Source organism: Panthera uncia, chromosome B1, assembly GCF_023721935.1.
Source record: "Panthera uncia isolate 11264 chromosome B1, Puncia_PCG_1.0, whole genome shotgun sequence".
In the NCBI taxonomy this organism is placed as follows: Eukaryota; Metazoa; Chordata; class Mammalia; order Carnivora; family Felidae; genus Panthera; species Panthera uncia.
The window spans coordinates 1,756,188-1,768,978 of NC_064811.1; the positions used below are offsets into that span (position 1 = coordinate 1,756,188).

Here is a 12,791-nt window from a genome sequence, read left to right on the forward strand (position 1 = left end):
AAGACTGTTCAGTGATGCATGTAAAATACATTAACTGGATGCCATTTTTATTTAGAAAAATGAGATGCATTTGGCAAAATACTTCAATTGTAGCTGATCAAAAGACGTTTGTTTCTCTAACAAGCTAGCGTTGTCACTTACAAGGTCTTCCAAAATTAGTTTGTATTACTTGAGTTAGTTTGACTTCAGCGAATACTGTGAATACACGTGTGGCTAATGCATAACGTGTTCACAACCCCATAGGAGTTGGTAGAAGCCCCTTCTAGAGAATTCACACACTTGTTCAGTTACATCAGAGCAAGCGTGTTCAGAGGATGTCCCCGTGTCATTGGGAGACAGAGGTGGGCACTGAACGTGGAGGAGGGCGGCTGTGCTCACGGAGCTCTTCTGCTTCCCTGTTTGTGTTCGTGGGGCCTTTAGGGATCTTTACTCTGGTAAAGTGGCATCCGTCACCATTAAGCCTTCGTGTCATTACAGTTGTAATTCTTTTAATTCATACTGTGGCCATTGTGGGTAAATATTTAGTACCTAAAACGCTTGGGATGAGTAGTGTAGAAAGTTTATTTGTTTGAACTTAGGAAAACTTGAAGATTGTTTCTGGCTTTCAAATGTCTTTGTACCAGTGATACATGTATCTTATATGCTGAGATCGAAGTCATTTCAAAGTTAAATGTAGTTGCAGGAGGAAAAGGCAGTAATGAAATTCTAGACAAAAATTAAAACTATATGACAGGGAGTTTCATTTGCAAATATTTGCGGATTTCGCAGCCTTCTTTTTGTTACTGATTTCTGCTTTAATTCCCTTGTGGTCTGAGAGCAGACATCGTATGACTTTTACTCTCTCGAATTTGTTGAAGTGTGCTTTGTGGCCCAGAATGTGGGCTGTCTTGGTGAGTGTGGCCTTGAGAATTTGCATATTCTGCAGTTGGTGGATGAAGTCGGCTACAGACATCCGTTAGGTGGTTAGGTGCCGTTGACTGATGGTGCTGTTGAGTCCAACGATGTCCTTCCTGACCTGCTGCTGGATCTGTCCGCTCCTGACAGAGGGGTGGGTGTCAGAGCCTCCCGACTACGGGCGGGTTCTCCCCTTCCTCCTGCAGTCCTATCGGTTTTTGTCTTGCGTAGCCGGGCGCTGTGTTGTTAGGTGCTCACATGTTCAGGATGGTTACGTGTTCTGGGGGGATTAGCCCTTCTGTATCATTATGTACTGCCCTACTTTATCCCTGAGAATCTTCCCTGCTCTGAGGGCTGACCTGTCTGAAATTAACACAGCTCCTCCAGTGTTTCATTTACATCAGCAGGGTGTCTCTTTCTCCATTTCTTTACGTTTAACTTAAAGCGGCCTTTATGCTTCCAGTAGGTTTCTTGCAGACACACGTAGATGGGTCTTGTTTTTTAATATACTCTGAATACAGTTTCTGTCATTTCATTGGTATATTTAGACTAGCCACATTTAAAGTGATTTTTGATGTTTTGGGTTAAGAGTAACCATTTTCCGATTCTCTGTTCATTACCAGAGGCTTCTTTTTTGCCTTCTCCACTTTTAATTTTTTGATTCTAGTTTAGCTCTTCTCTTTAGCATACCGGTGGTACTTTTTTAAAAAATTGGCAGTTGTATTAGAATATACATTTTACCTAATCTAAGTCCTCCTTCAAAGAACTGCTCTGCTTCGTGTTAATATAGGTACCTTTTCATAGAGTGTTCCCAGCCCTTCCCTCCCATCCCTTGTGACAGTGCTGTATTGTTTTCACTTACCTGTTTATTAATCACCCAGTGCATTGTTACTGCTACTGCTTAAGCAAAGTTCTCTTTTAGATCAATGAATAATGCAAAATAAGTTTATCTCACTTAGATTTATTTCTTCCCCATTCCCTTCCTTTCTTTATGCAGATCCAGGTTTCTGACCTATATCATTTTCCTGCTGCCTGAAGAAAATCTTACAAGTTCCTTGTAGGGCAGGTCTGCTGGCGATGAGTTCCCTCAGTTTTTGTTTGTCTGAGGAGGTCTTTATGTCTCCTTCCCTTTTCAAGGATAATTTCGTTGGAATCAGAATTCTAGGTTGGCGGGGTTTTTTCTTTCAACACTTTAAGCAAATTTCACTCTACTTTTACCTTGCATTGTTTCTGATGAGATGTCCTCTTTAATTCTCTTCCTTATTCTTAGAGGTGCAGGGATCCCTCCCCCTCTCTTCTCCCTTCCCCTCCTCTTGCCTTCCTTTCCCCACTCCTCCCCTCCCTTTCCCCAGGCTGCTTTCAAGGTTTTCTTTTTGTCTTTGGTTTCCTTCAGTTTGATAATATAAAATGCCTAGGTGTAGATTTGGGGGTGTGTTTTTTTCTGTTTGGTGTTCTCTGAGCATCCTGGATCTGTGGTTCATTGTCTTTTATTAATCTTGGAATGTTCTCAGCCATTATTCCTTCAGGTATTTCTTGTGTCTTTTATCTGCCTTCTTCTGGTATTCTAGTTCCTGTTTGTTACATCTTTTGAAATTGTCACACACTTCTTGGATGTGTTGCTCTGGTTTTGGTCAGTGGTGGCGGTGGTTTTTTTGGTTTGGGTTTTTTTTGATTCTTTTTTCTTTTTGCATTTCAGTTTGAGAAGTTTCTATTGACAGATCTGGAAGGTCACTGACTCTTTACTTGGCCGCGTCCCGTCCACTGATGATCACTTCATCAGAAGCGTTCTTCATTTCTCTTGCACTGTCTTTGTGCCTAGCTTGTTCTATTCTTCTGCAGTTTCCTTCTCACTGCTCACATTACCTGTTTGTTCTCGCATGTTGTGTGCTTTTTCCACTCAAGCCTTCACCACATTAGTCATTTTAAATCCCTGTCTGATGATGCCCAACCCTTTCATCTTCTATGTCCCTCGTCTGCCCCTGGCCTGCCGCCCTGCTTTGTGCGTCTGCCCCAGTCTGTCCCGAGAACCCCTTTTGCATCCGCCTTCCAGTTATGTGACTCTCTGGTGTGTCTAACCTGCCGCTTCAGTTTGATGTATTAATTCCATCTGTGGTTCTGATTTGTAAGCTTTCATTAGTTTATTTATTAAAAAAAAAATTTTTAATGTTTATTTATTTTTGAGAGAGACAGAGACAGAATGTGAGTGGGGAAGGGGCAGAGAGCGAGGGAGACACAGAATCTGAAGCAGGCTCCAGGCTCCAAGCTGTCAGCACAGAGCCCGATGTGGGGCTCGAACTCACGAGCTGCGAGATCATGACCTGAGCCGAAGTCAGACACTCAACCGACTGAGCCACCCAGGCGCCCCTCGTTAATTTATTTTTAAAATACATTAGCAACTTTTTATGTTCTCTTGTTCCTTGATCATGTTTTCTTTCATCTTTTCTTTCTTTAAGCATTTTACACATAGTTCTGTGTTTGAATGAAACCTTGAGGATCTAAATCTGGGTGTTTGGTTGCTCCTGTGGATGTGTTGTTTCCTATATGTATAGTGATTTTTTTTTATGGGGTCACGTTTTGTTCAACTTACTCGGTGAGAACAGCAAGGCCCTAAGTAGGGGAAGACCCCTGGGAGCCTTGAACTCCTCCTGGCAGTCTCCAGCTCTCCTGCCTCCCGAGGGACCACAGACCTGTCTCCCGTCACCGTGACGACGGTGCATGTGCCCTCAAGGAAACCATCCCGTCCCCACACGTTTTCACTCTGTGAAAGAGTCCCCTTGATTTCTCTGTGGCTCAGCACCTTGTTACAGAGGTGTTTGGTGCCATTTTTCTGGGAGCTAGAGTGTCATGTCCCCCTTACTGGACACAGTGCGAGCAGAGGGGGACCACACAGCCTCTCAGAGAAGAATGTCTGTGAGCTGGCAGGCTGCGCCCCCTGCTCCTTCACAGAGCAGGCCCGGCCTGCTGGCCTCCATGGCCCAGGAGCAGAGGGCCATGACCGCAGAGCTGGGCTCAGAAGAAGCCCAAGGCTTCCAGCTCTAAATGTTGCATAGTTTCCATCTGGAAACGGAGTTCTGAAACAGACATTGTGCTAGGAAAGGGCCTAGTAATGGAGATAGAGCGAGGTCTTGAAGTCTCACTGGGAGTGTGAGGAATAGTCAGAAATGGTCACCACATCCTGGCCCTCAGTGAGTTCAGTATGAGTGGAGCCTGGCAAGGTGGCTCCCATGTGGCTCTGGGCCCTGTACATCTGTCCCCTCCCTCACTGGGTTACTTCAGCACAACCACTGCAAAAGTGATGAAACCAGACATGGAGCAGGTCTGAGGTCAGGTTGGAATTTGAGGAAGAAAAAAGCTATATGGAACACAGGGACAGAAACAGATTGCCATTGGGGGTCCTGCAGTGATTTTTAAAAAAAATTTTTTTAACATTTATTTATCATTGAGAGACAGAGAATGAGCAGGGGAGGGGCAGAGAGGGAGACACAGAATCCGAAGCAGGCTCCAGGCTCTGAGCTGTCAGCACAGAGCCCTATGTGGGGCTCGAACCCACAAACCGTGAGATCATGACCTGAGCTGAAGTCGGACACCCAACCGACTGAGCCACCCAGGCGCCCCTGTGATTTTTTATCTGTATTTTGTTTCAGAGGCTGTATTCAATTCTTCTGGCCTGAGAAATAGCAAGACCGAAACAAAGGTGGTGATTTGGCCTCTTTACTGTCTCTGGCAGGAATGTTGAAGAACCATAGTAAGAAGAAGCAATAGTCACTCATCCCGCTTCCCGCTCACTGGGGTGTAACTGGAATCCCTTTCTGCTTGAGTGCTTAGTGTTGGCAGCTGCTCTCACGCGTGGGTGCACAGACTCGGTCTTTTGCGCTGTTGGCTAGTTGTGTTCAGCAGCCATGTTGACGGAATCTGGGTTGGAGGTGGGTTGGTGTGCAGTACGGCTGGGTCTCCTGGCTCCCGCAGAAATCCGGAAGGTGTTTAGAAGGCGTCTGTCATGTGTGTTTGTCAGAGCTCTCAATTAAAAGAAAAAATGTTACTTTCCTGTAAATCACTTTTGTGTCAAAGTGGAGAACAGTTGAAAACTTCTGTTAATTGAAGCCGTGTGGATTTGTACAAAGAGCGAAATAAATCAGTGTTGTAATTCAACAGCATTATCCACATGTTGAGAGACTATTTTTATGCTTAAATCACTGGTGTACTTGAGCGGGCAGTTGTACTCGGCCCCGCAGTCGGTCTAGTTGACAGAAGCCGGTTTTTGTCCTAAAGGAAACCCACATCTGTTGAGGCTTAGCTGTCTTGTGGGAGAGCATTCCCATAAACACAGCTTGTTTGTGGGGACCACCTGCTCCCTTGGTCTCTACAACTGGACTTCCTGCTCTGAGTAAATGGGCTTCTGAAGAAGTGTGTGAATTGAATTGAATTGAAGTTTTCAGTTATTTCAGCTTTATAGTTGTGTTCCCGTTCCTTCTAAATTAAACTCTGTTCAGCCTTTATTGAACATCCGGTATGTGCCAGGCCCTGTGCTACATGCTAGCAAAACAGAAACAGGTGAGCCATGGCCCCTGTTTTTCAGGATCTCCGAGGCTAAAGACAAAGACAGAATCAAATCCAAACCTCGGAATGCCATGGCACACCTTACCAGGGATTGTACATGCAGAGTAGGAAGGTCACCCTGGAGAGGGAGGGCTGCTGACTGAGCCCGTGGGGTGGTTTTGCAGAGGAGGTGAGGCTGGCTAGGGTTTGGAAGGGGGAGCATGAGCTCTCTGGACACAGGCGGGCAGCAGCGAGGCTCTCAGCCAGGCTCCCTCGAGGGGAAGTCTGTCTGCTCTCAGCCGTGGGTCAGGAGGGTCTCGGGAAGTAGTGAGGAGCTTCGGGGCCCGGACGTGCTGTGGCTGTGCAGAGCTGCCCGCCAGGCCTTCTCAAAGCAGCCGTGCCGCCTGCGGAGCCAGCTGGCTTCCACCTGTCGGGCTCTCTGCCCCTTAGCAGAAGGTCTTCGAAACTGAGAAACTTCCTTCCCATCGATTCCTCCTCAGCAAAGCAGCTCTTAGTTTATCACGACTTTGTGAAAACTGGGGTCTGTAGAAGTACGGCTTTCTTGGTCTCCTCACTCTTTGCCCATGGGGCTCCCCTGACAGAACAGCTAGATTAGGCTCCTGCCTTGGTCCTGGGCATCCAGACCTGTTTCTTCCCGTTCGACAGCCCGAGGGTCCACTCCTTCCCCACCCCGCACCTCCACCTCCCTGAGCCTCTTCCAGGCCGACGAGTGTGCTGAGCCACCTGAGCAGCGTGATGCCCACTTCCTCTTGGTACCCAGGATGGGCGGCGTGGCCGGGGGCAGGGCGGGGTTGCTCTGTGTCTAAGGACCAGTCTCACAAAGTGGTGACCGTCCACCTCAGCCATCTGTGTGCTGCACAGCGACACCCACTGTCCAGTTTAATTCTTACCACAACCCTCGGAGGTAGGTATTTCCAAATTACGGATGAGAAAACTAAAGCACAAAAAGATTGAGTAATTTGCCTGAGGTCACACAGCTAGTAAAAGGGAGAGCTGGCGTCCAGACCCATCAGGCTGTGCAGCCCAAAGACTGAGAACAGGACTGGTGTGTCCGACCAGCTGTGTCACTGACCACACCTCCTGGGAACTGTGGTCTCTGGCTCCTGCTCCGGTAGCTGCAGCGAATGTCCTGATGGCCCCAGAACCCCTCCTCTCCGTCTCTAGCGCCACTGCCTCCTCATCTCTTGAACCCTGACTGACTGCTTCCTGCGGTGCCCTCTCCCCTTCCAGGCAGAGGCCATGCAGACACGTCTCTGCTTTGGCTCCTGCAGCCTGTCTTGCTGTGGGGCAGTTGTCTGTGGATGTGGACTGTCCCTGTGCTGTCCCCATTCCCTCCTAAGCTCTGCCCTAGTCAGGCCCTGAGGGCTTTGTCTAACCTCCTGGGGAGGGAAAGCTGTGTGCTGGCACCAGCAAGGTGAGGGGGCAGCAGGGCCAGGACCCGCCTGAAGGAGGGCAGAAGTTAAACCAGCAGACCACAAGGAAGTCTTGAGTCATAGCCATAGTAAGCTCTAAGTGGGAAAACTGGATTTTAGGTGTGTTGCCTGGGAAGGCCCACCTTGGTCTTGGGTGCTGGGTGGTGAGGGCAAAGGTAGCGATGAGTTCTTAGAGGAAGGGATGTTTAGGCTGAGGCCTAAAGGATGAATGGAAGTCAGCGAGGTTGTGAGCTGAGGTTAGGATGTTCTAGAACCTGGGTGCAGCACAGGCAAAGCTCAGGGTCAAGGAGGAGATTGGATTTGAGGGCCAAGGGAAGGCCTGTGTGTCAGGGGCTTGGTAAACAGGAGGGCCAGGCCAGGCCATGTTACAGACTTGCCATTTTCTCTTAAGAGCAGCGGGAAGACATTGGTATGTCCCCAGCAAGGGAGTGCCTCGCTCTCAAAAGCTCACTGTGGCTGCCGGGAGGGAAAGGACTGGAAGGAGGCTGGGTGGGAGACGCAGGGGCTGCCTCTGCGCAGGAGGAGGGGGGTGGGGGTGGGGAGCCAGGGGAGTGTGCAGCCAGCCACCCGCCCTCTGTGCCCCGGCAGGGCCTGGGCGTGCTTCCGGGCTCACGTGAAATCCATAGTTCCTCAGACGTGCCTGCACTTCGCCCAGGTGTGAGCCAGTAGTTTAAGACTTTTCACCATTTTTCATTAGTGATTCCAAAGTTGGCTTTTTAGCAGTGATCCTGGAAATGCCAGATGAGGCTGAGCCCCAGGAGCAGCTCGTACGCAAGCGAGCCCCACGGAGACGGTGCCGAGGGAGGAGTGCTGTACGTTGCTGAGTGGTCTCAGGTCTATTTGGTAGATTCCCGGAGACACCAGTTGCTTTTAAAACCTACGCCTGGTTCACATGTGACCGATCGTGCACGGCGTGACAGCCAACCAAGTAAGCGCTCCACGAGAAGCGTTCAGCCCGGGACGCCTGCCCACAGCGAGCGCGTCCCCACAGGGTTTTCAGTCATGGTTTGTCTGCTTGTAGTTTAACTACGTAGGTAAAAACAGAATATTAATTTTGATATGTGATTAGAACATTTTTTTTTGTAGGCTTTACCGCCAGCACCTGTTCAGAATCACACAAATAAGCATCAGGTATTCAATGCATCTCTTCAAGACCATATTTATCCAAGCTGTTTTGGGAATACTCCAGAGTGGAATAGTTCTAAATTTATAAGTCTTTGGGGATCAGAAGTGATGAATGATAAGAACTGGAATCCTGGCACTTTCTTGCCAGATACAATTTCTGGTAAGGAACTTGTTAAAACTTTCTTAAAGGTTTAAAATGACCTGAGCTGGGTGGATCGCCGTCTGTTGCCTCGGTCCCCCAGTAGAAGCCCTAGGCTAGTCGGGCCCCGCCTTTGTCGCTAGTGGGAGGCCCCTCGGCCCCGTCCCGCTGCAGCCGCCCACATCTGCCGCCAGCCAGGGCCCTGCGCACCAGCGGGGTTTCTGCCACCCCAGCGCTGCCCAGCGTCTCGTCTCCAGGCTTCAGTGTTTGGCCTCTGGTTCTCGAGCAGTGATCACAACTAGCCCTCAACCCAGCACACAGGGGTCTTGCAGCAGCACCACCGTCGACTTGAATGCCGTGACTTACGTTCCTTTTCTGTTTCTGTATTGATATTGACCCTACATGGGGCCTGTCCCCTCTCAGCTCCCTCCTCCCAGCGCTCAGCTGCTGAGCCGCAGCTGTTACTCCAGTCGTAGGGAAAGGTGCACCCGAAGAGGGGCTGGCTGCACCCTTAGCTCTGTCTTCACGTGGTTAGAGCCCTTGGTGGCCCCACACCCAGCCCCCCGCATGTGCTCAGAAAAGCACGCTAGACTTGACATCTGTGCTTGGAAAGGATTTCTAGCTGTGTGACCTTGGGCAAGTTGCTTAGCCTCTCTGAGCCTCAGTTTCTCTATCTTTAGGATGGGAATGATAGCACCAAGCTCAGAACGTAGCTTTAAGACGTTAAGTAAAACCGCTTTGGGAAAGCACCTAGCACAGGAATTGGCACATAGTAGGTGCTCAATACGTTTTTTCCTAGATGAAGACTCGTTGTCTAGCATCACCCCGTGTGACCCCAGCCTCTGTAGCGGCCCCAGTGCTAGGAGTTCTGTTGGCAGACGTCCCGTAGGTGTTGGTTATGTGTTCCTCAGGAGCCTTAATTCTCGCATTCTTCTCTGAAGGGGGTGACATGCTAGGGCCAGCGCTGTCCGAACCCAGACCCGAAGCCCTCCCGCCTCCGCCCAGCGACGAGGCGCCCACCATGTCGGAGAGCAAGGAGAAAAAAAGTGCCGCCAAACAGAAGTGCTTATACAATTTCCAAGACGCCTTCCTGGAGGCGAACAAAGTCGTGATGGCCACGTCGTCCGCCACCTCCTCCGTATCCTGCACAGCCACCACCGTGCAGTCAAGCAACAGCCAGTTCAAAGTGTCATCCAAGAGGCCTCCCTCCCTAGGTAAGGCCTGCCCAGCGCCTCTGTAACTGCCTTTTCCTTGGCATGGCCAGAGGCCCAGGTGTGGTGGTAGCCCTGGAAAGTGCTGGCAAGCAGAGGGCACTTCCCTGCGAGTCTGATTCGCATGTTGCTGCCCCACCAACTTCCTCCGGGGCCTTGCCACGCTGTCTTGCCTTTCTCTTCTGTTCCTGTAGTTGTGAGAGAGGAAGGGGTCACTGCTTTCTGAGCATGGGAAGGAATTTGTCCTTTAAAAGCAGAAGCCTGGTGGAGAGGGCGTTGATGGGGCTGCGGGCCGGGCTGCGGCCCAGCCCCCGTGCTGCTCAGATGGCTCCACGCTGTGGTGTGAGCACAAGCAGAGGGGAGCTGGAAGCAGAGGTCACAGGCACGTAGGAGCTGGCTCCCAGGGCCCTCGCTGGCATCAGAAAGAATCATAGGATCGATTATAGCACGTACAGTCAGGAGTCATCGGGTGTTCAGAGAAGGGAGGAGGGCGAGGCAGCTCTTTGACAGACGCTCACCGCTGCTCCATGACAGACATGACAGAGAATGCCGCCGTGCGGCCTTCAGGGTGACTGTCAGTCCGGGTGAGCACCCTCGGTGGTCATGACAAACAGCGGGTGTTCGCCTGGGGAATGCAGTATCCCCGCCGTCCGGGAGCAGCAGCCACAGGTGACTGGCAGATCACGAAGGGAATGTCAAGGGCCCCTCGCTGGAGGAATCCGGCAGACCACCCCCTGCACACTGGTCAGAGGTGACCTCCCCGTCAGGGCACGGACTGATGCTAGGGGCCTCTCGTGCGATCACGCGGGAAGGATCCGTCATGCCTGGAGCATGTCTGCCAGCTCTGACGTGACACCGTAAGCCCATGCTGGTGGGCAGCTGTCCTCAACTCAGAAAATGCAGTGTTGCAGGAGGAGAAAAGTTGACAAGGGGCTGGGTTGGGGGAAAGCTACAAAGGCTGGGTGGGGGACATGGGGGACGGGATGAGAATGTCACATGGACGGTGTATCTTTGATGTGGTCACACAGCGAAGTGTCCTGTCCTCCAGGGTTTGTGCTACGTGTTTAGGGTGCACGCAGGCTCCACGTGTTAAGCCAAAAAAGTGTGTGGCTCAACACCCACACGTGTGACAACATGTTCCGTGTGGTGAGTCCAGGTGAGGGGTATGTGGGTCGTCTTCGTAACTGTGCCTTCACAGTCTCTGTAGAGCTTCGAACGTCTCCACACGAAAAGGTTGAGAAAAGGTTTAGCGAACAGAAACTAACCTAGTGCAGCGTCCTCGATGACCCTTCTGCGTCTCCACACGCAGGCGAGGTGTTCCACGGCGTCAGCAAGGAGGACCACAGACACGCGGTGCCGGCCGCCCCGAGGAACAGCCCCACGGGCCTGGCGCCGCTCCCCGCCCTCGCCCCTGCCGCCCTCGCCCCCGCCTCCTCGCCTCACCTCGCAAGTCTCGCAGCCCCGTCCTTCCCCAGCACCGCGGCCACGTCCCCCGGGTTTGTGGACACGCGCAAGAGCTTCTGTCCTGCTCCCGGAGCCCCCCCGCCCCCCACCACAGACGGCTCCCTCAGCGCCCCCCCCAGCGTCTGCAGGTGAGCCTGGGGCCTGCCCCGGCGATCTGTTCCTGGGCACGTGCGGCTGAATGGCCAGGGAAAGATGGACAGGGGCGTGCCCAGCAGAGGCCGTGGGACGAGGGGAGGACACTGGTCGCATCTGTAGTCCTCAGAGCTGGGGCCACCAGGGATCGGTGTGCAGACCACCATCCAGCCACCAGCTGCTTCACGGGAGAGAGGGGTGGGGGGGACCTGGGTGCTTTTTAAGTTGTTATACATTCAGTGAAGAATGATACAACAGCTTTAAAAAAAAATTTTTGTTTTAATGTTTATTTTTGAGAGAAGGGGGCGGGGGGAGGGGGAGCAGAAGGAGAGGGAGACACAGAATCCGAAGCAGGTTCCAGGCTCTGAGATGTCAGCACAGAGCCTGATGTGGGGCTCGAACTCACAGACCACGAGATCATGACCTGAGCCGAAGTCAGATGCGCAACCGACTGACCCACCCAGGCGCCCCAAACAACAGTTTAAAAAAAAAAAAAAAAAAAAAAAAAAAAAAAGATGATTTGGGGAGCACCTAGGTGGCTCAGTCAATTGAGCGTCTGACTCTTGATCTCAGGGTGGTGAGTTCAAGCCCCAAGTTGGGCTCTGCGCTGGGCAGGGAGCCTACTTAAAAAAAATAAAAAGATGATTTGTGTTGTGTTTGAATTTGCCTGTGTGAAGCCATCCCCACACAACCTCCACCCTCCGCCCCATGAAGCAGCGGCAGGAGGGACAGCGCAGAAGGAGACTGAGTGTGCCCTCCAAGATTATGTGCCTGCCCACACCACCTTTCCTGTGTGGCCCCTGGTGTCCGGGCGGCACCCTGCTCCCCATACAGCTGGCGGCTGGTAACCGCCTATGTGTGGTTTCACAGTGACCCCGACTGCGAGGGGCACCGCTGTGAGAACGGCGTGTATGACCCGCAGCAAGACGACGGGGACGAGAGTGCTGACGAGGACAGCTGCTCCGAGCACAGCTCCAGCACCTCGACCTCCACCAACCAGAAGGAGGGCAAGTACTGTGACTGCTGCTACTGTGAGTTCTTCGGGCACGGCGGGGTAAGTGTCCCCGGGGGCGAGTTCCTGGGGGGCCGGCACATCCTGGGGCAGCGGCGCGTCACGGCCACACTGTGTGTAGAGCCCCAGGTGCAGTGTGAGGAGAACCGAGGGATGGTCCGGAGTCGTGGCTCACCCTGTAGGTTGTACTCACCCTAAGGAGGTGACGAAGATACCTGCCCAGAGATGTAGCTCTAAGGATTACTGCATTTTTGCATTTGTTTGTGAGTTTTAAAACAACCGATGGGCCAGGGGCCTACTGAACAGCTGGCCGTGGAACCGTTGGGTCTGGGCTGTGCACAGCCGTGTGGTGGGGGTGCTCGCTGTGCGCGGCGTGCACGTGGGATTCCTGTTGCCGGGATACAGGGGATGTTGATGCACATACACACGTACACCTCCTTCCAGAAGGGTCTGTCTGTACAAGCAGACGTCAGCCGTGGTGCCTTGGGGGGGCTGGGAGGAAAAGCAGCGACTGGTGTTTTGCTCTTTTTCCACTTTTGTTCTGTCTGCATTTGCTCAGTGGGCACACGTGTGTTTAGTGTCAGGAAGAAATTTTGACAGTGAGATTGAGGGCAGTTTTCTTTTTTCCTTTTGATGCTACACAAGAAACTACAAATGGATGAAGAGATTGTATAAACACTATTGACTTGAAAAGATAATCACTGTATCCTGTAAGAAGTACATTAACCCGTACATGTGGGTTCTTTTTCCTTTTTCAGTTTAAAAATACCTGGTTGTGTACATAGTTGGTCCTCCGTTACTGTATTTTTCACGAACATGTGAAG

The 12,791-nt window shown here is 51.6% G+C and overlaps 1 protein-coding gene across 7 annotated transcripts in view; it reads left to right on the top strand.

Moving 5' to 3' along the window:
- The window catches only part of FAM193A (family with sequence similarity 193 member A), a 163,555-nt gene that overhangs the window by 130,198 nt on the left and 20,566 nt on the right, over positions 1 to 12,791 (top strand). For all 7 annotated transcript variants that reach the window (XM_049630178.1, XM_049630179.1, XM_049630177.1 and 4 more), the window contains 4 exons: positions 7,971 to 8,169; positions 9,090 to 9,362; positions 10,669 to 10,951; positions 11,826 to 12,009. In XM_049630178.1, coding sequence (XP_049486135.1) covers positions 7,971 to 8,169; positions 9,090 to 9,362; positions 10,669 to 10,951; positions 11,826 to 12,009 — 939 coding nt within the window. The remainder of the gene's footprint in view (positions 1 to 7,970; positions 8,170 to 9,089; positions 9,363 to 10,668; positions 10,952 to 11,825; positions 12,010 to 12,791) is intronic.